Raw genomic sequence first — 27,317 nt, forward strand, 5'->3', positions numbered from 1 at the left:
GATACAGTAGCAAAGTGCAGAAATGGTAATACCACTCTGTGGTATTACATATGCACCAGTTGGATGTAGTTTATATTCATTGAACTCAGCTACAGTACCTTTTGGATTTTTTATTGTCTAGTCTGCCACTGAATGAAGATGCAGTCTGATTGTCACTTTGGGTCAAGAGGGAAATTTTTACCCTCGTAAATCAGATTAGAGCATGCCTTATAGGTTTCTTAGACTTTCTGTGGATTAGTAGTGACAAACAAAATAAAGCTTCAGATTTGACTCTCCCTCTTTCCCTTCATCCACATCATCTACCTGCCCTGGTTGATCTTGATGTGACGTTTTTTAACCAAATGCAGCATGCCACAGGGGGGTTGCATCAGTGTGTGGCCGGATAGAAGTAGTAGAACTCACCGTTCTGACGTTCCTTGGGCTCTCAAAGTGATGGGAAGGATGCATTGTTCTTCCTTTTGGGGCACACTCTCCTTTTACGGGATTCTTCTGCCTGATGATGGTGGAGGTGCACTTGATGTTGAAGGTTTTCAGATGCAAGGCAGGGTGCTGTTTTGTAACGCCAACATTTTGCAGTTTAGCTATGCAGGAAGCAATGAGGAGGCAGTTGTGCAGAATAACAGTTCTTTATTGAAGAATTCAAATACAAACAGATCAGTACTGTTCTTAGCTTGCATGGACTGGCAATTGGTACACAAAATGCACTTTCCACAGATGTTACAGGTTTTATGGCTCCAGAGGTTGTAAACAGGCTCAGTTGTCTCTTTAGTCATCCTCACACTGCACTTCTCTAGCTCACTTGTAATTAAGTGTCCAGGCATGGGGTGTAATACTTCTTGTAAAGCAAAGCAACACAGTGGACCCTAAACAACAGGCTAAATTCTGCACCTTTTTTGAACAGGTTGCAAGTCCCCACTTCCACTGTGGGATGTGGGCAATGTAGTCACATAGATGGCCATTTGCAGTGTGTGTCCAGGTACCAGAAGAATACTCCTGTGGAGCAATGGAGACCTAGTGGTACTTTTACAACAGCAATTCTCCAATGACTTTGATTGTACACTCCCCCTTTTCGTCTGTCCACGCTTTTCCAGTAGATAAAGGTCTTTTTTGGCCTTGCCCTGGCTAGTATGTGGGCCCAGGACAGGCTGAACTGTCAGCTGTAACATTTTTCTTCTGTTCTCACTTCTGTCTCAATCTGAGCTGACTCCGTGCGAATGTTCCTCTTCTCTATACAGAGAGGATAACACCAGCCCGATCTAGTAGTGGCTGTGTATGTGGCATTTTAATACCATGTGCATTCATATACAATAAAACAATTTTTTTTTTTTTACAGAGAAATACATTCTTTTGCACTTTGCAGTGTACTGCTACTCTGTAGTGGGATGTTGCACAAACTAAGTAACTTCACTTAGGATAATAGAGGATAATAGGGATAATAAAAACAGTTTGAAAAGTAAATGATTTATGATGCTGAAATATGAACACAGGAGGGCTCTTATTTATTTGCTTTGCTCCCTAGGTCATGCGCAGAGCAGGAGTATGAATGACATTGCTGAGACGCCAAGCTCCGACCAGGTATTGAGCAGTCACTCGAGCACAATAAAAGTCAATTGTATTTACTGTTATGTAATCACTAAATCTGAATAATCAATTTCTACTATGTATATACATGAGGGGATTACACCCAGGGAGGGATAATGGGAAGACTATAGAGAGTGCTGAGATTCAATTTCCCAGCAGCTGAAACTGTCTTTGTAAGTGTACCTCTTTGTTCTTCCAGCTGAGAAATAAGTTTATGAAGAAACTTCCCAGGGATGCAGAAGCTTCAAATGTTTTGGTTGGAGAAGTAGACTTCTTAGAAAAACCTTTTGTAGCTTTTGTACGACTCGTCCAGTCTCTAATGCTTGGAGGTGTCACGGAGGTTCCAGTGCCCACCAGGTAATGGCTACATTTACATAACTTCTTATGTACCTTAACCCTTTCACGACCAGCGCCGTACTAGTACGGCACTGGCCGGGTCTTTAAAGATGGTGCCCGCTCTTGAGCGGAGCAGGTGCCATAGCCGCAGGTGACCTGCTGTTTCTTATAGCAGACAACCGCGGCTATTGTCCGCAACCCACAGTAAAGCCGATTGCGGACATTTAACCCCTCAGATGCTGTGGTCAATCCTGACCATGGCATCTGAGCGCAGGAAACACTGGAAGCGCGCGCTTCTGGTGATGCTCCGGCTCCCCCGTGCGGCGTTCTGAGGAGTCAAAGCGTGTGCGCAGCAGCCCCTGTCTTTGTGAATGACAGGAGGCTGCTGCATAGTATTTCCTATGGAGCCCTTGCTCTAATAGGGCTCCATAGGAAACTAGCAATTTTCTTATAGAGTACAATGCTAGTGCCAGCCCCCTTTCCCCAAAATAAAAATAAAAGAACTAAAAAAAAAAATCATGGGTATTGCCATGTGCGAAAATGCCCATAGTAAGAAAATATGAAAATATCTTCCCCATACGGCAAACAGTGAAACGGAAAAAAGCGTCAAAATGTCCGATTTGCAGTTTTTGGTCGCTTCCTTTTCTACAAAAATTCACACCATAGAATGGTATCAATAAAAAGTTTGGATCACCCCACAAAAAATGAGCCCCCATAAAGTTCCGTACACATCAATACCAAAAAGTTATAGGGGTAAAAATATGGCAAGAAAAACGATATATATAAAATATTGCTGGATTCGTACTGACCTGTAGAATTAAAGTAACTGGTCAGTTTTATCGCACATCGAATGTTGTAAATAAAAAAACTGTAAAACTGTTGCAGAATTGCTTTTTTTTATTTTGCATTTTTCACCCCATTTTTTCCCGCTTCCCACATCATATGCAATATTAACCCCTTCACGTCCAGCGCCGTGACTTACGCCCAGCTCCTGCACCCACTGAAAGGCAGGGGTGCGGTAGTCACTGATAGCTGGACCACTGCTGCCCACGGCACCTGCAATGTCCGTGCAGGGAGGAAGCAGCCATCGGGTCCCCGCGCTGCTGTGACAGGGACCCGATGGCAGGGGAGGCAGCCCGATACCTTCCTTAGGCATCATGGCTGCCTTCCGTGACAGCCTGTGAGATCCAGCCCCCTGGATCTCATAGGCAGGAAGGCTGTAAGTGTATTACAGTGTGCAATACACTTACAGCCAATGCATTACAATACAGAAGTATTATCATGCATTGTAAAGGGGATCAGACACCCAAAAGTTGAAATCCCAGAGTGGGACAAAAAAGTAAATTAAAAAAAATATTTTAGGTATACATATGAGGTATCTCTGTGTCCGTATCGACCGGCTTTATAAAAATATCACATGACTTAACCCCTCAGGTGAACACCGTCAACATTTTTTAATAAAAACGGTGCTAAAAAAAACATTTTTTTGTTACCTTACATCACTAAAAGTGCAACACCAAGCGATCAAAAAGGCGGATACGCCCCCAATAGTACCAATCTAACCGTCACCTCATCTTGAAAAAAATGAGCCCCTACCTAAGACAATCGCCCAAAAAAAAAAACTATGGCATTCAGACTATGGAGACACTAAAACTTTTTTTTTGTTTGTTTCAAAAATATTATTGTGTTAAATGTAAAAAAAAATCTAAAATAGACATATTAGGTGTCGCCGCGTCCATAACAGCCTGATCTAAAAAGTTACCACATGACCTAACCCCTCAGGTGAACACCGTAAAAAAAAAAGCAATCAAACCGTCATCTCATCCAGCAAAAATGATATCCTATCTAAGACAATCGCCCAAAAACTGAAAAAACTATGGCTCTCAGAATATGGAGACACTAAATATTTTTTTTGTTTAAAAAATTATATTACTATGTAAAGCTTAAATAAATAAAAAAAAGTGGACATATTAGGTATTGCCGCATCTGTTACAACCTGCTATTTTTCTGCAGCAGCTGACACTTCAGCTGACACACAGATTAACTGGAATCTCCCAATTGTGGCACCGAGTCAGTAGGCATAATTGTGGCCAGGTGGAACAAGGGGCAAGACAAGTGGAGTTCAGTGGTCACTGTAGGTCAGTCAGAGGTTAGGAAAAGCAATGGAGAAGAATCAATTTGATCTTATTGCTTAGACAATAAAAAGCCATTGACTTCTATGGGCAGTGTATTAAATTTCCATACAACCAAGGATTTGCACACAACCACAATACGCTTGTGTACATGAGGGTTACTTCTCATGAGAATTGCATCTTGTCTATCTACATATTTGAAGTGCTCAAATCATTCTAAATATTGGAAGTCATGTCATATTTGAAGACTCAGACTGTTCAGAGTCTTAATTACCTTGAGTCTCACTCCTGCATCTGGGAATAATGGAAGATAAAATAAAATATCTTAGAAACATCGATCTATTTTTACAAGAGTCTGAAATCGAGCGCTCAGTAATTTTGATTTGCTCACTTCTCCTGTAAAACTTGGCACTTAATTTGTTGAATATAATAATAAATATGTCAAAACAGGACGAAATTCTTCTTCATGGACTTTCAGAAAGAGTGGAAAAGTTAGTTTTTCAACTAGATATATTTACTATTAAAATCTCTAATTCTGTAAACTCTAAACATATGACATATAAAGTCTGTATCCCTATTATTAAAGGGGGTTTCCTGAGACAAAAAGGAGGGAAATGCCATAAAATAATGAAAGAACCATTACTCACCTGGTAAATCCACTGCAGCTCTAGCACCCCCACTCCAGTGATCCAGCCAGAATTTAGTGACTTATCTGCCACAGTATTGTGCCCATTTAACCAAGTGATGAAATGCTATAAAATAACAAAGAACCATCTCTGGCAGTCTTTGATGACTTTACTACAACAATTGCATGCTCATATATCCATGTGAGCTCTGCTGCCTATGGCCTCAGCAGTGTATGGCATGAGATGGCTAAAGCTTCTGATTGCTGAAGTAAAGTCAACATAGAAGGTCAGGAATGGTTCTTTTGTTATTTTATCGCATTACCTCCTTTATTTCACTTTTTTTTTTTACAATATAGGAAACCGCTTTAACTTTATTATTTCTCCTCCCTATTAGGTTCATGTTCATATTGTTAGGTCCAATGGGTAAAGTCAAGTCCTACATTGAAATTGGCAGAGCAATTGCCACCTTGATGGTAGATGATGTAAGTGATACCAATTTCTAATGCATAAGTGACTTTTATATATTTATAAACTGGTACCGGTAGTATAAAGAGTCATTTCCACTGTCATCTCCTACACTTGGAGAGCACTGTGTTTCTCATATCTGCTTAAAAAAAATCTCATGCCATACAAATTGTTTTTAGCTGTTCAGTGATGTCGCGTACAAAGCAAAAGATCGTGAGGATCTGATTGCAGGAATAGATGAGTTCTTGGATGAAGTCATTGTCCTTCCGCCTGGAGAATGGGATCCTACCATCAGAATTGAGCCTCCCAAAAAGATCCCCTCAGCAGATCAAAGGTAGGTCTATGCAAGGTACATACAGTACAACAAAAAACAATGTAAATAAATGGTTTTCACGTGAAGGTCTAATCTTATTTGTGTCTTCTGCAGAAAATCAGTCTTCTCTGTGAATGAAGCTGGACAAATGAATGGATCAGCAGCAGGAGGAGCAGGAGGAAGTGGTGGTGGTGGTGGTGGGAGTGAGGATGGAGAGATGCCTACTGCACATGAGATCGGAGAAGAACTTTCATGGACTGGCAGGTATAGACCAGACAAATACATGTCAGATAAATATCAGTCCAGAGAGGACTCCCTTTAATGCAATTGCTAGTCTTTCAACTTTCTTAAACCCTACAGATATGTTATCTAATTGTATGTTTTAATGGATATTTTCACCATTACAGGGGATGTCCAACTACTTAATAGAAAAAAAAACCCTGCCTAGAATGGTAGTACCTTACGTGTCCAACACGGTGCCTGCTTTGATTCTTCCCAGGTAGTCTGCCAATCTCTGTCCTGCTCCAGTGATGGCAAGTCAACATGTAAGCGCTGTAGCCAATCATTGGCTGCAGTGGTGACCTCAATGGTGATGATACATCACCACTTCAGCCAGTGATTGGCTGCAGTGGTTACTTGTCGACTGGGGACCACTATACAGAGACTGTCAGGAGACTCAGTAAGCATCAGAATGGGAGCAGTGGTGGAGTGGTAAGGTCAATATTACTTCTTTTATTTTATTTTATACCATTCTAGTTTTTTTTTATATACAGTGCAGACCAAAAGTTTGGACACACCTTCTCATTCAAAGAGTTTTCTTTATTTTCATGACTATGAAAATTGTAGATTCACACTGAAGGCATCAAAACTATGAATTAACACATGTGGAATTATATACATAACAAAAAAGTGTGAAACAACAGAAAATATGTCATATTCTAGGTTCTTCAAATTAGTCACCTTTTGCTTTGATTACTGCTTTGCACACTCTTGGCATTCTCTTGATGAGCTTCAAGAGGTAGTCACCTGAAATGGTCTTCACTTCCCAGGTGTGCCCTGTCAGGTTTAATAAGTGGGATTTCTTGACTTATAAATGGGGTTGGGACCATCAGTTGCGTTGTGGAGAAGTCAGGTGGATACACAGCTGATAGTCCTACTGAATAGACTGTTAGAATTTGTATTATGGCAAGAAAAAAGCAGTTAAGTATAGAAAAACGAGTGGCCATCATTACTTTAAGAAAGTAAGGTCAGTCAGTCCGGAAAACTGGGAAAACTTTGAAAGTAAGGGCTATTTGACCATGAAGGAGAGTGATGGGGTGCTGCGCCAGTTGACCTGGCCTCCACAGTCACCGGACCTGAACCCAATCGAGATGGTTTGGGGTGAGCTGGACCGCAGAGTGAAGGCAAAAGGGCCAACAAGTGCTAAGCATCTCTGGGAACTCCTTCAAGACTGTTGGAAGACCATTTCAGGTGACTACCTCTTGAAGCTCATCAAGAGAATGCCAAGAGTGTGCAAAGCAGTAATCAAAGCAAACGGTGGCTACTTTGAAGAACCTAGAATATGACATATTTTCAGTTGTTTCACACTTTTTTGTTATGTATATGATTCCATATGTGTTAATTCATAGTTTTGATGCCTTCAGTGTGAATCTACAATTTTCATAGTCATGAAAATAAAGAAAACTATTTGAATGAGAAGGTGTGTCCAAACTTTTGGTCTGTACTGTAGGTGACTGAGCAACTTCAAAACTTTAAACACTATTCTCTTTTTCTAAATTAAATACATTGAAAAATTCGAAGCAAAATAATTTCATGATATTATTTTTATAGCCACCAAATCACAGTTTTTCTGATGCAGAGCAGTAAATCCTCTGCATAGGCATAGGCTGCTTTCATATGAGCGAGTTGCACACTCTGGACTCGCAGCAATAAGACAGCACCCGTCCTGACCTATAAGTACTGCCAGGATCACATAGTATTATATTGATTTATGATGCTATGTAACTCTTACAGTTCTGGAATGTATAGGATAGCACTGACATAGTGCTGTCAGTGTTATCCAATACATTCCAGAACTGTAAGGGTTACATAGCATCATAAATCAGTGTAATGTTATGCGACCCCAGCAGGTCTGGGAGTTTACGACGGGAGCTGTCTTATACTCACGCTGCAAGTCCGGAGTGTGCAACTCGCTCGTCTGAAAGCGGCCTTATAGTTAAATGATCCACCACTAGGTGGAGCATAGAAGCTTACTGCTTACCAGCTCAAATACAGTAAATAATAAAATAGGATGCAGAATGGCCCAAAGCTCCTCCTTGTGGTGGCTGCAGGCAGATTTTAACATAGAACCATATGATTTTATGGAACCATTTATCATAGAGTCATATGGAACTGTCAAAGGAAGGAAGGGATTTGGAGCCCTCTTCTGGAGTTCTAACTGCTGAAAAACTAAGGGGCACATTTATTATAACTATCGTTTTAGACGGCAGTCTTAATAAGCCCCTGCGCTGGATCCGCCGGAGTTATGGTACATGGCAGATCCACCACCGCTTCTAAATGTAAGACTGCTTCCTTGACCATTTTCTACGCCGGAAACAACCCCTCCTCTTCCCTGCCCACACACCGCGTCCACCTTTTTAGACCTTGCATGAGCGGGGAAAAGTCGCAGATTATTTCTATTTAATAAATGACCCCCTAAGTGATACATTTTATCAGTAAAGAATATTGGACCTAAAATTGACATGGTGTTAACCGAAAGAATAACTCTAGAAAAACAATAGTAAACCTTTCAGATCACGTGTTTCTTGATGTCTTCAGCTAATGCCAGTCTTTTCATCGGCAGGTTCTGTGGAGGGCTTTACCTGGATATTAAGCGGAAACTTCCATTTTTCCTGAGTGATTTCTATGATGCCTTCCACATTCAGTCCATTTCTGCCATTCTTTTCATCTACCTCGGTTGTATAACAAACGCCATCACATTTGGTGGATTGCTGGGTGATGCTACCGATAACTATCAGGTATGAGCAAAGTGTCCAGAGGCAGTGTCACGGTCCCCTCACTGTGCTTATGGGAGGGAGTCTCAGAGACTGGACACTTGCAGATCTAAATTTGATAGCCTATCATAATATTTCTGTACACTATGCAGGAAAAGGATTGCACAGGTTGTGATCCACACAGTATAATGGCATAAATTAGTCTATGGAGCTTATAGATAACATGAGTTGTACCTGCAGCCCCATAGCTGATAGCATCATATTAGCAAATTATTAAATTGCCATTCCACATACTGGGGGCAGTCACTTCACATCTGGAAAACATGTGACCGTCTGCTTAAGGCTAATTCCATATAGACGAGTGTGGTCCAGGAAAAACAGTGTCATGAAAGGGTTGGGAACAGTGCATCCCTGTGCTCTCCTACCACTGTCCCTACCTACCTGGACGATCCGTCCTAAGTGACGGCCCACAACTGGACGGCCGTCCCTTCTTAGCTAAGTGCAGGGGCCAAAACCAAAAAGGGAAAAGAGTAGTCAGAAATAGGTGAAAACCAGACTGGCAAAACCAGGGAAACCTGGGAAAATGTAAAAGACAGTCAGCAGGCAAAGGCGAGGTCACACACTAGCAGAGTCAAATACGAGGAGGTCATGTCAGCGGCAAAATCAGTAATCACAAGCAATGTGAAAGAAACAGGCAAAGGTCAGGGATCCAGAGTAGCATACACACAGTGAGCTAGTGAGGCTTAGAAAACCAGTCACGGGCACCTATGACTAGCAGTGGCCTGTTTAAATAACCTGAAATAAGTTTACAAAAAATAAAAATAATATAAAAATATTTATATGTTGCACTTAGAATGCTGCAGGTTTGTCGTGAGGTGGATATCTTTCACACACAGTCTGTATAAAATAGTAAAAACCGCGCTGCTCCAAACCAGTAGTGGAAAAGCACACCATTAAGACACAGAGAGGGTTCTTCGGATATGGTCAGCCGTGATAAGGTAACTTCGACTTCCACAGGAATCGGTGCTCTTATTTCCTATAATATTAAGAGAGGCAGCCCGACATAGTGAAGTCCCGCAAGTCCTTTATCTTATATGGTTATTTATTATACTCACAAAATCCATAAAATGTCAGTCATATAAAACAAATATCAGCCCTCTCGCCAATTGCCCATGGGGGCAAAATCACATACTATCGGTCACTGTTGACCCTGTTGTGGTGGAAATACCACCTAAAGTTCAACTGAGGACATGCCAACTTGCATTGCTATGTTTCTTACATGCTATAATATTTCCTCACCCTTAGGGTCTATTCACACGTCCGTTTTTTCTTTCCTGATCTGTTCCGTTTTTTGCTGAACAGATCTGGACCAGATCTGGACCCATTCATTTTCAATGGGTCCTGAAAAAAAAATCAGACATTGTGCTGTCCGTTTTTTTTCAGGACCCATTGAAAATGAATGGGTCCAGATCTGGTCCAGATAGTGCCGGCAATGTGCGGTTTCCGTGTTTTGCGGATCCGTGTCTCCGTGTATCCGCAAAACACATTGCGGACGTGTGAATACAGCCTTAAGGCCTCTTTCACACGAGCGTGACGGATTAGGTCCGGATGCGTTCAGGGTGCGTTCAGTGAAACTCACCCTATTTTGCAAGCGAGTTCAGTCAGTTTTGTCTGCGATTGCGTTCTGTTGTTCAGTTTTTTCCGCGCGGGTGCAATGCGTTTCGATGCGTTTTTCACGCGCGTGATAAAAAACTGAAGGTTTACAAACAACATCTCTTAGCAACCATCAGTGAAAAACGCATCGCATCCGCACTTGCTTGCGGATGCAATGCGTTTTTCACGCAGCCCCATTCACTTCTATGGGGCCAGGGCTGCGTGAAAAACGCAGAATATAGAACATGCTGCGATTTTCACGCAACGCAAAACTGATGCGTGAAAAACAATGCTCATGTACACAGACCCATTGAAATGAATGGGTCAGGATTCAGTGCAGGTGCAATGCGTTCACGTCACGCATTGCACCCGCGCGGAAAACTCGCTCGTGTGAAAGGGGCCTTAGGCTACATTCACACGTCAGTATTTTTCTATATCCCGAATTTCGGTCCGTTTTTTGCGGATCCGTTGTTCCTGAAAATGTTTCCGTATGTCATTCGTATGTCATCCGTTTTTTGCGGATCTGCAAAAAACGGAAACATGTATGGATTTCAATAAGAAAATAAAGTTGTTTGGATTTCTTTGAAAAAAAAATTTAAAAAAAAAAGTTTCTGTTTGCAGGATTTAATTTCCAGGAACGGAATCCGCATAAAACGGATGACATACGTAATGACATACGAATGTCTTCAGTTTTTTGCGGATCCATTGACTTTGTATTGTCCCAGGATCCGATTTTTGCGGAAAAGAATAGGACATGTTTTATATTTTTTCGGACATGCGGAACAGAACAACGGAAACGGACAGCACACATTGTGCTGTCCGAGTTTTTTCAGGACCCATTGAAAATGAATGGGTCCAGATCTGGTCCAGATCTGTTCCGCAAAAAACGGAACAGATCAGGAAAGAAAAAACGGACGTGTGAATGGACCCTTAAAGGGCATCTGTCAGCTGATTAGTACCTATGAAACTGGCTGACTTGGCAGCTGAAGGCATCTGTGTTGGTTCCATGTTCATAAGTGCCGGGCATTGGTGAGAAAAATGACGTTTTAATGCATGCAAATGAGAGTCTAGGATCAACAGGGGTGTTGCCGTTGCACCTAGAGGCTCTGCTCTCTCTGTCACTGCCGCGTCCTCTCCACTTTGATAGAGCCAGGCAATGTAAATGTGATCGCATCTGGCCCTGACTTTTCCTAGATTCAATAAAAATGCAGGGGGTGTGGCAGTTGCAGAGAGAGCTGAGCCTCTAGGAGTAACGGTGACACCCCCGTTGCTCCTAGAGAATCATTTGCATATATTAAAACTTTTTCTCAGCAATTCGGGCACATAGCAAAATGGGACCAAAACAGATGCTTTCAGCTGCCAAGCGCACGTGTAACAGGTCAGACGGTTTCATACAAATCTGCTGACAGATGTCCTTTAGTGCGCAGTGTAAAAAGCACAATGTATTATATGCCATGTGATATGTCATATTATGTCCTAGAACCTGCTGGGAAATGAGAGGCTGTAGTAAATTTGAGTGCACTGTTGTAGGTAAGAAGTCCTATATACTGTGGCTGTGATAGACATATGTATTGCTGTGTGCTAACATAGTCTGTGATGGCACTCTGGGAGTCATATGTTGAGAAACACACTGTGACTTAATGTGTATTGCACTGGCCTGGGATATGGCAAGAGTCAGAGGACATTGGAATTGTCATACCTGGAACCTCCATATGCCTCCTCACACTGGGAGCACATTCCCGAGAACGTATATATATTGGAGTGCAAGACAGGACCTTGTGATCAGTGTGACGTAAGCAGTATGGAATGTGTATGCCGGTGGAACATTGCTGCAGGAGACAAAAGCCAGCAAAGCTCCTGCATGTCAGACAGCTAGCTAGAGTGGATAGCCAGAGCATGGATAGTCTTTGATAGATTTGTACCGCCTGATCCAGCTAGAAATCTGTGAAGAAGGCAGGTCTGTAATAGAGAAACCCCCCAGACTGCCACTAGATGAGAATATAAATTCAGTATCCTACATTTAACCTGTTGCCTCTAAGCCTGTGCCCTTTCTGTCCAGGAAAAAAAAAATAGATGTGTCCATGATTTTTTTGAGGCTGGTGGTGCTTGAATAGAATATTTTGGGGGTAATTATCTTCATTTTTCAGCTCAAAGTAAATTCTGGTAATGAGTTCTTATCAGTATATTGAGCTATAGACATGTATTATGTAGAATGTTTATCATTCATTATGGTTTTCCAATGTGTCTGTAAAAGATGTTGGTGATTTTGGGATACGTTGTCCATATAAAAGAAACATTCTGGTTGGCAACCCTGGCTGGCCCATGTGAGACCATAGCCCAGGGATGGCCAACCTGTGGCTCTCCAGCTGTTGTAAAACTACAATTCCCACCATGCCCTGCTGTAGGCTGAAAGCTAAAGGCAGTCTGGGCATGCTGGGAGTTGTAGTTTTGCAACAGCTGGAGAGCCACAGGTTGGCCATCCCTGCCATAGCCATTGTGCCTGTTGCCTCTTGTAAGACCATTATAACCATCAAGTCTGTTGTCCCACGTTAGATCAGTAAAAGCCTCTGTTCAACATTACAACCACATAACCCACTCTCAGTTACGTAAGGTCCAACCCACTTTCTCTTTTTGTGTATATGAAATAGCTCTGCAGTCAGGGGCATACATAGAGAAGAAAGGGCCCCATAGCTAGAATCAAACCAGGCCCCCCACACAGAGGACCGAAGGGTTTCTGCCTAAACCCCTTTCAATGACCCTTGAGCCATTTTTCTACTGCCTCATTTAGAGGGTAGAGTCCTGACCAAGTTTTCACCTCCAGTAGAAGAGGAGATAATTCCAAGTAAGACTGGGCCCCCACTTGCCCTGGGCCCCATAGCAGTCACATGATCTGCTGCTATGGTAGTTACGCCCCTGCCTGCAGTGTTGCTAATATAAAATGCAAAGTTTGATTGAACGTGTATTCTCATTTCAGGGTGTGATGGAGAGCTTTCTTGGTACAGCAATGACGGGCTCTGTGTTTTGTTTCTTTGCTGGACAACCTCTGATCATCTTAAGTAGCACCGGACCCATTCTTGTCTTTGAAAAGCTCCTGTTTGATTTTAGCAAGTATGTATGTACACCAGTGCTGACCATGCCACGTGTCAACAATGTCCAACCACCATTAGTACTCCAGCAACATCTCAAACCACCCCTTTAATGAACAATGTATATGACCACATAATATTGTAAATTATGAAACTGTGGGCTTCTACAAATTCAGGGTTGACTCTATCATGTATCACAGAGTGCCGAAATAATGCAGTTATACAGTGCCCAAATACTTTGCCCATATAACACTGCCAGACTGAGAATGCAATTGTACCCCAAGCAGCTGCTCTTCCATATGTTTGAGTTCAGGATAGCCAGTTCTGGGCACCCAGGCTTTCAAGGTTAGTGGTGACTAGTGATAAGTGAGGTGCTCCCATGGCCAACCTTGTCCATGTCCTGCAGAATTTTCTACTTGTTTATATGTCTGAAGAACTGACATATAGGGAAAAGGTCACCAGGCAGGGACAAAATAGTGGCCCTATAGGGATAAGAATTCATTTTTTTCTTTACACAGCTTCTTTATTTATTTGTTATATAATCATATAAAGACAATAAGTCACATTCAGGGCTGTATTTATAGCTGGTGCCACCCTAGTAATACTCCCTATCAGAGCCTAAATTGACAGAAGGTGGGGCCAACATGAGTAGGAGGAGTCAACTCAAGTAGGTAGGGCTAAAACATAGATGGGGCAAGTACAGTGCCCCCCATTAGTTATGTCCCTCAAACTGCCCCCCAGTACTGATGTCATCCACAGTGCACCTCCAGTAATATCCCCCTAGTAGTTATGTCCCCCATACTGCCCCCCATTAGTACAGGGGCAGTATATTGTGCTACACTTTGGTATTTGGTTCTACAGCAGAACCAAATACCATAGTACAACACAATGTACTGCCCCAGAAGAACCAAATACCATAGTGCAACACAATATACTGCCCCAGCAGAACCAAATAGCACAATGCAGCATAGAACTTCTTGTTACTGTGGTGTTTGGTTCTTCTTAAGTGTCCTGCATTGTGGTATTTGGTTCTGCTGGGGCAGTATATTGTTACACTTTGGTATTTAGTTCTGTTGCAAAACCAAATACCACAGTGCAGGACAATATAAAATACAACATAAAATACCTCCCCAGAAGCTGTCTTTCTGTGGTTCTCTCCTCCTTATTCAGTTGTCTCTAATATATAGAGAAGGGGGCTGAAGAGCTGCAGGTCACAGCAGAAAGCCAGTCCTACCAAGAGTATACTGTCTGCAGCACTACAAAACATAAAGGGTAATACAGTACCACATACCTCTCCTACATCCAGTGGTGTCTCCTCTGATGCAGATGTATTCTTTCCTCATCTTTTACATTTGGCCCAGATCGCCATGACAAATTATTTCAGCCACGTTTGTTACACAGACATGTTAGATTCCTCATTTTACCATCATCCTCCCTACCTCCCTAAGATGGTGACCCAACAGTGTCATCCTGCTGATACCCCCAATGCTGTGCCTGCTGTTCTTCCCAGTGTCCACAAATACTATACTGCCCCAGGTAGTAATAATAATGCCCCTATAGTGCCTCCAGCAATAATAATGCCCTGTTTATTGCCCCCATTAATAATAACATCCCCTAAAATACCCCCAGTAATAATATTACCCCCATTGTGCTCCAAGTAATAACAGCTGTATGGTGTCCTCAGAAATAGAAATAATATCCTCTAATATGTCCTAGTAATAGAAATGCCCCTACTGTACATTGCTTCCAGCAATATAGTCACTGTGTATTAAAAATGTCTCGGTAATGCTCACTATAGTGCCCCAGTATTAAAAGTCCCCAGTGCCACCAGTAATGCCCTTTATACTGTCCTCAGTAATATAAATTCTCCTATAGTGCCCCCAGTAATTCCCCTTATACTGCTGCCAGTATTGCCCCCCATGGTGTCCCCCCTGAGGAGTAATGTCCCCCACAGTGCCCCCCATTAGTAATGTCCCTCAAACTGCCCCCAGTAGTAATGTCGTCCACAGTCGACCTCTAATAATGCCCCCCGGTAGTAATGTCCAACACTTTGTCCCCTCAGTAGCAGTGTCCCCCACATTGCCTGCCATAAGTAATTTCCCTCACACTACTCCCCAGTAGTAATGTCCCCCATAGTGCCTCTCCTGTTATGTCCCCCCAGATAGTAATGTCCCCCACAGTGTTCCTCCAGTAGTTATATTATTAATGTTATCTAATTGCAGAAGTAATGCAATAGACTACATGGAATTCCGCCTGTGGATCGGCCTCCATTCAGCTTTGCAGTGCTTCATCCTGGTGGCCACCGATGCCAGCTTCATTATTAAGTATATCACGCGTTTCACAGAGGAGGGCTTCTCTACCCTCATCAGCTTCATCTTCATTTATGATGCCATCAAGAAAATGATTGGATCCTTCAAATATTACCCCATCAATTCTGACTTCAAGCCAGACTACGTCACAACATACAGATGTGAATGTGTGGCACCTGACCCAGGTCAGTGGACACATTAAAATGATGCTGGAAATATCATACAATCGTGATGAATGTGTTATTTGATTTGGTGTTAAAGAGGACCTGTCACCGGTCCTGACATGTCTGTTTTAAAAGCTACATGCATTTCCCATGTAATAACGATTCTGGAGCATTTATTCTTATGGCTCTATGTTGTTCCATTCCTTTATTATTTTTACTAGAAGTTAAAAATGAATTGCCAGCAGTCTGCAGTAAGGGTGCAGATGGGTGGTAAATAGAGATGAGCGAATCGAAGTTGACGAAGTGGAATTTGATCTGAATTTCAGGAAAATTTTGATTTGCACCGAATCCGAATTTCCTCATACTTTGTGGTAATAAATTTCAATTTACCCAAAATGGCTGCTGCATGTGTGAGCACATAGAGCAATGAACTCTGGAAAGGCGGGATCACCCATAATGCCATGCATGCAGCCAATCAGCAGGCAGCCAGCGTGTGTGATGTCACAGCCCTATAAATAGCCTCAACCATCTTGGATTCAGCCATTTTCTAGTGTATTTAGTGCAGGGAGAGACGTCAGTAGGCGCTAGGGACAGTGCTAGGAAAGACTTCATTGTGCTAAAAAAATAATTTACAAGTTCAGGGAAAGATCATTTAAGGTGTAGCGAAAGGATAGAGAGGAATAATTCTAAAGCATTTATGTAGAACAGGGTTAAGTAGGGGAGTTTACAGCCTAGGTAATATAAAGAATCCTATTACACCTTGCTGCACTGACTGGGAATCCAAATTGCCATTATACCGCTCTGTAATTCCAGTTCTTGTTATTGGGGTGCAAGTGTTGTATGATACAGACATTAACAGGGTTTATTACAAATAAATATTTCTATTTTCTTATTTGCCCTTGTCAGGTGCAGTTATATGTTCTAAAGAATTTTTGGGCTTGTATTAGTGGGAAAAAGTACGAAAATTACAGTTCTTTTTGGCGTGTATTAGTGGCACGAAAAAAAATGTATTTGCCGTTCAGCGGTGCAGTTATATGTTCTAACGCCCCTTTTTATCGTGTATTAGTGGAAAAGAAAAATATATTTGCCATTCAGCAGTGCAGTTATATGCGCTAAAGCACTTTTTGTCGTGTATTAGTGGCAAAAGAAAAATATATTTGCCGTTCAGCAGTGCAGTTATATGTTCTAAAGCCTTTTGTGGAGTGTATAAGTGAAAAAAAGAAAAACATATTTGCCGTTCAGCGGTACAGTTATATATTCTAAAGCCTTTTGTGGAGTGTATAAGTGGGAAAAAAATAAGGGCCTATTTGCTGTTCAGCAGTGCAGTTATATGTTCTAAAGCCTTTTGTGTTGTGTATAAGTGGAAAAAAATAAGGGCCTATTTGCCGTTCAGCGGTGCAGTTATATGTTCTAAAGCCCTTTTGTGGAGTATGTAAGTGGAAAAAAGCAAAATATATTTGCCGTTCAGCCATGCAGTTATGTTCTACAGCCTTTTGTGGAGTGTATAAGTGTAAAAAAATAAGGGCCTATTTGCCGTTCAACGGTGAGTTATATGTTCTAAAGCCCGTTTTTGCATGTATTAGTGGCACTAAAAAAGTACTTGCCGTTGTGTGGTGAAGTGAGAAAATTACAGCCATTTTTGGCATCTATTAGTGGAAAAAAGGGCTTATTAGCCGTTGTGTGGTGAAATGAGAAAATTACTGAGTTTTTTGGGGTGTTTTAATTTCCTTTTTATTTATTTATTTGATCTAACAGTATGTCAGACAGAGAAGTGCCAGGCCCTGCACAGGGGAGTGGCAGAGGCTTAAATGTTTCTGGCACAGGCACAGGTTGCAGCAGAGTAAGGGGGTGTGGCAGCAGGAGTCACAGCGAGAGGCCTGAGCTCCCAGTGTCATCTAGCAGTAGTGTCTTGACCAGCAACCCAGCGGTTCTTGAATGGTTGGCTCAGTCATCCACTTCGTCCCAAGTGACATCAGGCACCCCTAGCCAAGAGTCGATGGGTTCGTCAGACACAACCCTTAGTTGGCATGGCCCGGGAGCAGGCCCTGTGCCCTCACCTGTCCTCAACCTGCCTCTGTCCTTTTCTGTTCCCTTAGCCAGAGAAGTACTATATGCTGTGGGCTGGCGGGGGAGCTGGTGTTGCGAGCAGTGAGGCTCCTGACCCAGAGAAGGTTGAGGAGGACATCAGTGACGTGGAGACAGTACTCGATGTTGATGATGTAGCTGATCGCACTTGGGAGCCGGGTGAATTAGGAGCTTCTTCATCATCGGGAGAAGAGGGTGACAGCTTGCCTGTGAGGCAGCAGCGGAGTCAGCAAGTCTCTAGTGTGGCCAGAAATTGTAAGGGTGGCAGAAGTGGGAGCCTACCTGTCAGGAAAGTAGTGGTGCAGGGGTTCACGGCAGCAGCAGTGGTAGCAGTCAGTCAGTGCGTAGTGATGGGGGTAAAATCACCTACTCGGTGGGGGGGCAGTTTTTTGTTAAGCCGTCGGAGGAGGTGAACCTGGCCATATGTAGAATCTGTGGGCAGAAGTTGAAGCGTGGCCAGGGTTGATGCAGGGCGGCACCACGGCCCTGCGTCAACATATGCAGAGTCACCATAAACTGGCCTGGGAGAACCATGGCTCCAATGAGGTGGTCCAGTCTGCCACAGCAACCTCTGCTTCACCCAGTGGCACGCACCCGGTTTCAGGCAGTCAAGGCTCCACTACCTCAGCCGAAGGGAGCTGTCTGTCCTTCCCATCATCTGCTGGTCCTGATGCTCCAGCTTCTCCTCCTACTCCTCGTCAGTCATTCCATCAGCAATCGATCACCGAAGCAATTGCCAAGAGACAACCGTATACGTGCACTCATCCAACGGAGCAGAAGCTGAATGTGCTCCTGTCCAAGTTGCTGATGCTGCAGTCCCTCCTCTTTCCAAGTGGTGGACTCTGCACCTTTAAAAGAACTGATGGCTTGTGCCGAGCCAAGGTGGAGAGTCCCAAGCCATCATTTTTTTGCAAAAAAGGCATTACCAGCCCTGCACACACATGTAGAACAGAAGATGGGCCAGTCCTTGAGCCTGTCGGTGTCTGCCAAAGTGCACGGCAGTGCCGAAGTGTGGAGCTGTAACTACGGTCAGGGACAATACGTGTCCTTTACAGCCTACTGGGTGGTTCCTGCACAGCCACACCACCTGCACAGCCACACCACCAACTTGGCCAGGTGACGCCGCTTCCACCTCCACGTTGTCACGCCATTGGTCCTGTGACAATGTCCGCCTCCTCATCCTCCACCGTGTCTTCAGCCTCCAGTGCAGGGACAATTCACAGTGCCCCTCCACCCTACCACATGTGCAGGGCACGGCGGTGTCACGCTGTTCTGCACCTTGTTTGCCTGGGTGAACGGAGTCACACAGGGGAGGAACTGCAGCAGCAGAACAGCATCCCCCAACATAGGCTGATATGCAACGTTTCCACCCATTGGAATTCCACCCTCCATATGTTAGACCGACTATACCAGGCATCCTCAAACTGCGGCTCTCCAGCTGTTGCAAAACTACAACTCCCTGCATACCCGAACAGCCTACAGGTATCAGCCTACAGCAGAGCATTGTGGGAGTTGTAGTTTTACAACAGCTGGAGGGCCGCAGTTTGAGGATGCCTGGACTATACAAACAGAGAAAGGCCATAAACGATTTCTTGATGATCCAAGCGGACAGCAGTACTCCTCTGTGTAATTTCGATGTCAGCCAGTGGCAGCTCATGTGTGACTCCTGCCGTTTGCTCAGGCCCTTTGAGGAGGCCACGTTATTTGTCAGTCGCCGGGACTATGGGTTGAACAACGTCATTCCACTGCTTTATGTCCTTGAACAGATGCTGGTAAATCTGTCTGGTCAGGGGACTGGAGACGTGGCGCCTAGATCTCACGTTGGGGCTGAACTGGAGGAGTAGGAGGAGAAGAAGCAGGACATTGGAGCACAAGCAATGTGTAGCGGAATGGGTGGTTTTTACACACAGGTGACAGGAGAGGAGGAGCAGGAGCAGCCAGAGGAGCTACAGGGCAATGACACAGACACACTGTGGCAGTATGCAGTGCAGATGGAGGCAGGGAGTCCCTCCGAGTCACTTGAACAAATAGCCCAATGCATGCTCACTTGCTTGCGTAGTGACAGCAGAATTGTCACCATTCGGTAGAGGGATGACTTCTGGCTCTCCACCTTGTTGGACCCTCGCTATCGGTCCAAAATGGGGGCCTTTTTTACACCCTCTGAGAGGGAGGACAAACTGAACTACTGTACAGACATCCTTTGTAGTCAGTTGGCCGGGGCCCTCTGCGCTCACGTTCCTCTGCCATGGCTGTTGTGGCAGGGTGGGCGGTAGGAGCAGTTCCAGCTCCATCAGCAGCAACTTGAGTCTAGAGTCGCTGATGGAGCAGCTTTCTTCACCTGCCTAGTGAAGAAACTACTCACCAGCAGCAGCAGCTAGACCTGGAGCAGGACCTGAACCAGCAGATGGTGGCCTACTTGGACAGTACCCTGCCACCCCGCATTGAAGATCCGCTGGACTACTCGGCAGCCAAACTGGATTTGTGGCCACAAATAGCAGAGTTTGCCCTGGAAATGCTGTCCTGCCCAGCCAGTAGTGTGGCATCAGAGCGGGTGTTTAGTGTGGCGGAGGCTATAGTTACCCCAAGAAGAACTCGCCTGTCTGAAAATGTGGAGAGACTGACCATTTTAAAAATGAATGAGGCGTGGATCCACCCACCAACACTTTAACAAAATAGACCGGTTTCTTCTGGCTAACCTGCCTCAGCTACTATTCTGATGCTGTCACCTGCCTGATGCCACACATCTGATGCCAAGTGCTTCTTCTTTCACCCACCATCTTCAGCTAGTACTCGTATTGCCACCCACCTCCCCACTCTGTCACCAGGTCACTATGTAGTCTCCTGATGCTGCTGCCACCTCCACACTATGTCACCTTGCCACTCTGTGGTCTCCTGATGCTGCTGCCACCTCCACACTATGTCACTTTGCCACTCTGTGGTCTCCTGATGCTGCTGCCATCTCCCCACTCTGTCACCACGTCACTTGGTGGTCTCCTTATGCTGCTGCCACCTCCACACTATGTCACCTTGCCACTCTGTGGTCTCCTGATCCTGCTGTCACCTCCACACTATGTCACCTTGCACTCTGTGGTTTTCTGATGCTGCTGGAACCTCCACACTGTCATTGTGCCACTCTGTGGCCTCATCCTGATGCTGCCGCCACCTCAACACTCTGTCATTGTGCCACTCTGTGGCCTCCTTATCCTGCCGCCAACTTCACACTGTGTCATTGTGCCGCTCTGTGGCCTCCTGATGCTGCCGCCACCTCCACGCTGTCATTGTGCCACTCTGTGGCCTCCTCCTGATGCTGCCACTACCTCCATACTGTGTCATTGTGCCACTCTGTGGCCTTCTGATGCTGCCACCACCTCCACACTCCATCATTGTGCCACTCTGTGGCCTCCTGATGCTGCCGCCACATCCACACTGTCATTGTGCCCCTCTGTGGGCTCCTCCTGATGCTGCCGCCACCTCCAGGCTCTGTCATTGGCCCACTCTGTGGTCTCCTCATGCTGCTTCCACCTCACCACTATGTCATAGGGCCACTCTGTGGACTTCTCATGCTGTTCCCACCCTCCCCACCTCATGACACTATTTTGCCTTTCAGCCTTGCTGACATCATCATTTATTTGACCCTTCTTCTGATCTGTCAGAAGGAAGGAAAAATGAGACGCGCAATGGATCCTGTCTGTGTAGCAGATGTAAGGCCTGTATGGTTCCATCAGAATTGGCTTGTGATTTGGTAGCCAAAAGCAGCAGTGGGTACAAAACACAGAAGGCATGCAAATATTCCATTCACGTGTTATCTCTGTTTTAGATCCACTCCTGTTTGGCATTAGCAATACTGATGGATTACTGACCCAATGCTGACTGAGTGAAGGCAGATGCCCAACAGACAGGATCAATTTTTTTTGGGTTATTGTTCTGACGGATCAGAGGAAGGGCAAAATAATCAGTGACGTCAACGCAAACTTACTGCTGACATCCTCTCCACTCTGTCAGGGGGCTCTACTTGTATAAGCTTTTAATAGAACAGGTTCTGTAGACATCTATGTGGAATCTGCTGATGACGGTGTAAAAGGAGTGGGCTTCTTCTTGGCACTAACATCGACCTGTAAGGCTGAGTTCACACTTGAGTTATTTGGTCAGTTTTGGCCCTGTGACTGCCCAAATAAGTGAAGTGTGCAGTGATTCTAAGAGAAACACCTCTCATCTGCATGTCATACAGACTCACATTGTTATTTCACTACCACAGCAGACTCCCTATGCGCGTTACTGCAAGGCACAGAGTTCTACACCACTATACAGGCTCTCTGCAGCCAGGAAATAGCCGTTTTTAACGCGATTCGCTGTGGATACATTTGGATCGAACTAAATTTGTTCGAAAAATTTGCCGAACCGGCCGAATCATATTTTTTTTTAATTCGCTCATCTCTAGTGGTAAACAGTTGGGGGGGTGTACCTGCACAGTCTGAAAATGGCAGTAATGATTGGATAGAGCGAGTCTATACATGCACACACCAGAAACTTGTTACCACCCCTCTGTACCCTACTGCAGACTGCTAGCCATTCATTCATAACCTCTAGTAGAAATAATAAAGGAACAGCAGAACATGGAGCCATAAGGACAGATGCTCCAGAATTGTTATTACATGGGGAATGCATGAAGCTATTAAAACAGGCATGTCAGGAGCGGTGAAAGGTCATCTTTCATATACATAAAGTATTCCAAATTAGTCATTCAATCACCCGTCTAAATGGCGGAGGGCCTGGAAAATATAGGCATTACTGGGTCAATGTCAAATTTCACCAGCTCCTCTGCTAGCCCCGGAGCAGACCATTGACTGTTTCCAAATACTGTATAACCAGCGTCCTATATGCAAATAGATGGCCATAAACAGTACAGTCCATGACTTCCATAAGACATCTGAAGTTTGCCTACCTAGTCATAGTTGAGGTTTCATGATGCTTAGAAATATATGATGCTTTACGTGTCCGTGTTGCTTAATCCATCTAGGCAGAAAAAAAAAAAAACCTTGGTGAATATTTAAAGAATATCTGTCACTGCTTAAGTAACAGTTTTATTACACATGAAATCACAATTCTGGATCTATTCTTATAACTCTATGTTGTGCCATTCTTTTGTTATTCCCCCTAGAAATGTATGTGAATGTATTCTTTAATGCCTGTGACATTTGGGGATGTCATTTCAGCGTCTGACACTGTCCAATCAGTGAAGCCAGTAGCACACAGTGTAGGGACAAGTGGAAGGGTAGCACACAGTTTTCAATTTATCCATACATTTATAATAGGGATAATAGAGGAATAGCACATAATACAGTTATAAGAAAAATGCTCCAGAACTGTTATTTCATGGGGAATGAAAATTCTTACTAAAACAGTCAGGAGAGGTGACAGGTCTTCTATAAGGCATCCTAAATGCATGCGGGTTTACCCATGAGAACGGCCCCTTGTAAACTTACTGAACCTGGTCCTTTCTGATTTGTATTACGTTTTTCAGTACAGATAAACGTATATGAGCATTCACTAAAGATGTCATCTAAACAAAGCAATGACACAAAGGAAGGAGCATCTGACGTGCAAATTTACAGCATGGATGGATTAATGTCAGGTTCCCAGCAGGTTGAGACTGCTGAGGACCCCAGATGGAAGACAGAAGCAGTTTTTACAGGCTTCTATCTTCTTAGATAAAGAGTGCTCAATGTGGATTGTAGGTGAATGCCCTTAATTCATGTTTCCCCCCGAAAACCAGACAAACCCTTTACTCCCTTATTAGTAAGCCATTGCAGTCTACGGTAAAAGTGATGTAAAGACCACATGTTTAAGTCCCCTAGGAGAACTAAAAATAAAGTTTAATAAAACAATAAAAATAAAAAGTTAGAAAGTCAAATCATCCCCTTTCCCTAAATTAACTATGAAAAATGTAATAAAAATAAAAAGAATCATACGCACCCCAAAATGGTATCAATAAAAACTAAGGACCTCTCTGCAGACAGAAATATGGAAGGTTTACGGTGTCAGAATACAGCGATCCAAAGTGAAATCTTTTTCAGAGTTTTTTGAGGTTTGTTAAAAACAAAAAATATAACCAAAATATAAATTTGATATCGCTGTAATCATAGGGCCTCACAGAATAATGGCAGCCAGTTTTAGCGCACAGTTTTACTGCATCCATTTTGTATGCAATATACAGAAATAACTGCATTTGACGAGGGTACAATATGGGTACAGTGTAGTTCCATTCTTAATTAGAATTTTCGGATTACCATGTGAGTATTGGTGCACAGTGTGAATTGTGCGCTGTACTCGGGCTTCTGTATGTGACAATTCTTGTGACTATTGTAACTGATATCTGCCACATCTCTCCTTATTCTCTGCATTCTTTTTCCGGCTGCCCCTCCATCCTTGTAAGTATTAGTTGTAAAGTTGTTTTTTTACTTCAGATTTCTTTATCATATGAATCTTTATTTTCTATCGTATGTATTTTAACATATTGGACTAAGGCTACCTGCACAGGTTGCAGATCACTCGCAGTTTTTCCCCTGTGGATTTTTGTGCACAAAAAAACGCAGCGTCATATAGCGGCAGCAAAGTGAATGAGACCAGACAAATGTCATGTACACCTCTTATTCCATGCGGAAATTGACCTGCCGTGTGGATTTAGAAATCCGCATTGTGTCAATTGTTAGTGTGATTTGTTTATGTGCAGATTTCACTCTTTGCAAAAAAAATAAAAAAAAACAAGGATGCTGTTTTGTTATGAGGATTTGGTGCAGAAACGCACCAAAATCTGCGCAGAATTTCTGCTTCGATAAGATAAACTTTATTAATCCCTCCCTTAAAGGGGTTATCCACATTATATCAGTCCTCACAGAGTGGCTGACCCACAGCGGTGATCATACTTACCTGGTCCTGGACTCGATCTCTATCGCTTCACGGCCGGCTCTTCATCCACATCCTGACCACTGCAAGAAATAGCTGCCCGCAGAGGTGACATGACAAATGGTCACACGACATAAGGGGAGCAGGTCACCGCTGCAGCCAGCTATTGACTGCAGAGGTCAAGTTTCCCCCCACTCCCTTTGTCAACAGGATGTTGATATCAGCCGACCAGGGAGATAAAGAACCGGCTGTAGAGCAATAGAGACCGAACCCAGCGGCAGGTACCAGGTAAGTATGACCATCACTGTGCCCAGCCCTCTGTGAGGACTGATATGATGTTGGAGAACCCCTTTTATGTGCTTCACGTTTATAGAATATTTTAGACTTTGGTCTCTGAGAGCTCAACATCACACGGTTCTTTCAGTTATATGCTGTATAAAATGTATTTCATCCAAAATGACAATTTCTTTTTATATACTTGTAAACTGAAAAATTAAAATCTTTCTTGCAGTGAACACGACTTTATTCAATTCTTCAGCTCTGTTTGCACCAAACAACACTAACATTTCTTTGGTAAGTAAAGTCTAATAGATGTGACATTTAAAACAGAAAACACATTAAGGCTCCATTCACACGTCCATTCACACCAGCCTGGCACCCCCATAGAAATGCCTATTATTGTCCGCAAGCTGCGGACAAGAATAGGACATGTTCTATCTTTTGCGGAGCTGCGGACCCGAAGATCGGGGACGCGCTCCGCAATTGTGGATGCAGACAGCACACTGTGTGCTGTCCGCATCCATTCCGTCCCCATAGAGAATGAATGGGTCTGCACCCGTTCCGCAAAATTGCGGAACGGATGCGGACACATTCTGCGGACGTGTGAATGGAGCCTAAGAGTAAGACCACACAGGATGTATGTGCCACCGATTTCCCACATGCAAATCCATAATGGCAAATCTGCAGCATTTTGAGGTACATCCACACGAAATAATCAGGTTTCAGCAAATTCCCCCGAAATTTGCTGTATTTTGCAGCAGCATTGCACAGCGGGTCTTCTACTGCTTTTAACGTTTGCATTGCAGAGCTTGAATGCCATGAGTAGTACCAGCAGCCTAAGGCCTTAATCACAAGAGAGTATTTTCTTTCTGTGTCCGTTCCGTTTTTTTTTTTGTGGACCGTATGCAGAACCTTTTTATTTCAATGGGTCCACAAAAAAACTGAAGGTACTCCGTGTGCATTCAGTTTCCATATGTCCGTATTTCCATTCCGCAAAAAAATAGAACATGTCCTATTATTGGCCGCATTACGGACAAGGATAGTACTGTTCTATTAGGGGCCAGCTGTTCCGTTCCGCAAAATACTGAATGCACACGGACGTCATATGTTTTTTGCGGATGCATTTTTTGCGGACCGCAAAATACATACGGGTTATCATTATTGTAATTATTGTAATTCCTTTAAGAAGTAAAGGAATGAATACTCGGATGAATACTGTATGAAAATCCGTTTCCGTACAGTATTAGAATGTAGGGGGTCCGATGAGCCGAAGTTGGTTATTCGCGAAGTCGTGCGTGAAGTGAAAAACCTCTTTAAAACTTTAAACCAAACTCGGTTTCGGTTCTGACTGGTACCTCGGAACCGAAGCTGAGTTTGGCTTCAAGTTTTCCACTTTTAAAAATCAATTACCCAAGTTTTTTAACGAAGTCACGCACGACTTCACGAATGACTAACTTCGGCTCATTGGAGTCCATGCATTCTACGGAGACAGATCTCCATACAGTATTAATCCGAAGTTATGAACGAAGTGACTTCGGATATACCTGTAACATCCGAAGCTCGTATCGCTTATCGCTAATCAGGGCTTTAATATGACAAATAAGCAAAAATAGAAGAAATCAGGCGAGGGGCAAATACTTTTTCACAGCACTGTAATCAAATGCTGTGGTGCGCTATATCTCCATATTCTACAAGCAATGTATAATAATATCAACTGAATATCACCTATGGAATTTCATAGTTTGTTAAAGGGGTTGGCCCATCTCATACATTGGGATCATATTGCTAAGATATGCCCCCAATGTCAAATAGGTCCGTGTCCCACATCTGGGACTGACACCTATCTCTGAAACGGAGCCTCCAAAGAACAGGAGAGCGGAGCAGGCATGTGTGGTCACCCCAGATTCATTTCTACGGAAGTTCCAAAAATAGCTGAGTGGCTCCGTTTTAGAGGTAGGTGCTGGTTCCAAAATGCCGACCCGCACATATCAGACTTTGCGTGCATATCCTAGCGATATGCCCCAATGCATGAGATGACACAGCCCCTTTAAGCGGCCTACCAAATAATGTGGTAGATACATGATATACTTTCAGAAAGATAAAGTAATGTTCTAAAAATATGTTGGTTATCATCTTCCCTACATGAATTCCAAGTACAATGCCATGAATAACACAGCTTTCGACTGGAGCCAGCTTAGTATGAAGGAATGTCTGAAATATGGAGGAAGTCTGCTAGGAAACTCATGCAATTATGTGCCTGACCTGGCACTTATGTCCTTCATCCTTTTCTTCGGAACCTATTCTATGACCTTGACGTTGAAGAAATTCAAGTTCAGTCGATACTTTCCCACCACGGTAAGGAGACTTACATCCTTTTTAACAGGTTGCATCA

At 43.6% G+C, this 27,317-nt stretch overlaps 1 protein-coding gene across 1 annotated transcript in view; it reads left to right on the plus strand.

The window, feature by feature from the left end:
* Nucleotides 1-27,317, plus strand: part of SLC4A5 (solute carrier family 4 member 5) — a 105,110-nt gene that overhangs the window by 53,779 nt on the left and 24,014 nt on the right. Inside the window, exons 7-16 of the mRNA XM_044283126.1 lie at nt 1,520-1,575; nt 1,781-1,938; nt 5,070-5,157; nt 5,320-5,474; nt 5,568-5,717; nt 8,296-8,470; nt 13,074-13,207; nt 15,408-15,679; nt 25,158-25,219; nt 27,080-27,280. Coding sequence (XP_044139061.1) covers nt 1,520-1,575; nt 1,781-1,938; nt 5,070-5,157; nt 5,320-5,474; nt 5,568-5,717; nt 8,296-8,470; nt 13,074-13,207; nt 15,408-15,679; nt 25,158-25,219; nt 27,080-27,280 — 1,451 coding nt within the window. The remainder of the gene's footprint in view (nt 1-1,519; nt 1,576-1,780; nt 1,939-5,069; nt 5,158-5,319; nt 5,475-5,567; nt 5,718-8,295; nt 8,471-13,073; nt 13,208-15,407; nt 15,680-25,157; nt 25,220-27,079; nt 27,281-27,317) is intronic.

This window comes from Bufo gargarizans, chromosome 2 (assembly GCF_014858855.1).
Source record: "Bufo gargarizans isolate SCDJY-AF-19 chromosome 2, ASM1485885v1, whole genome shotgun sequence".
NCBI classification, from domain to species: domain Eukaryota; kingdom Metazoa; phylum Chordata; class Amphibia; order Anura; family Bufonidae; genus Bufo; species Bufo gargarizans.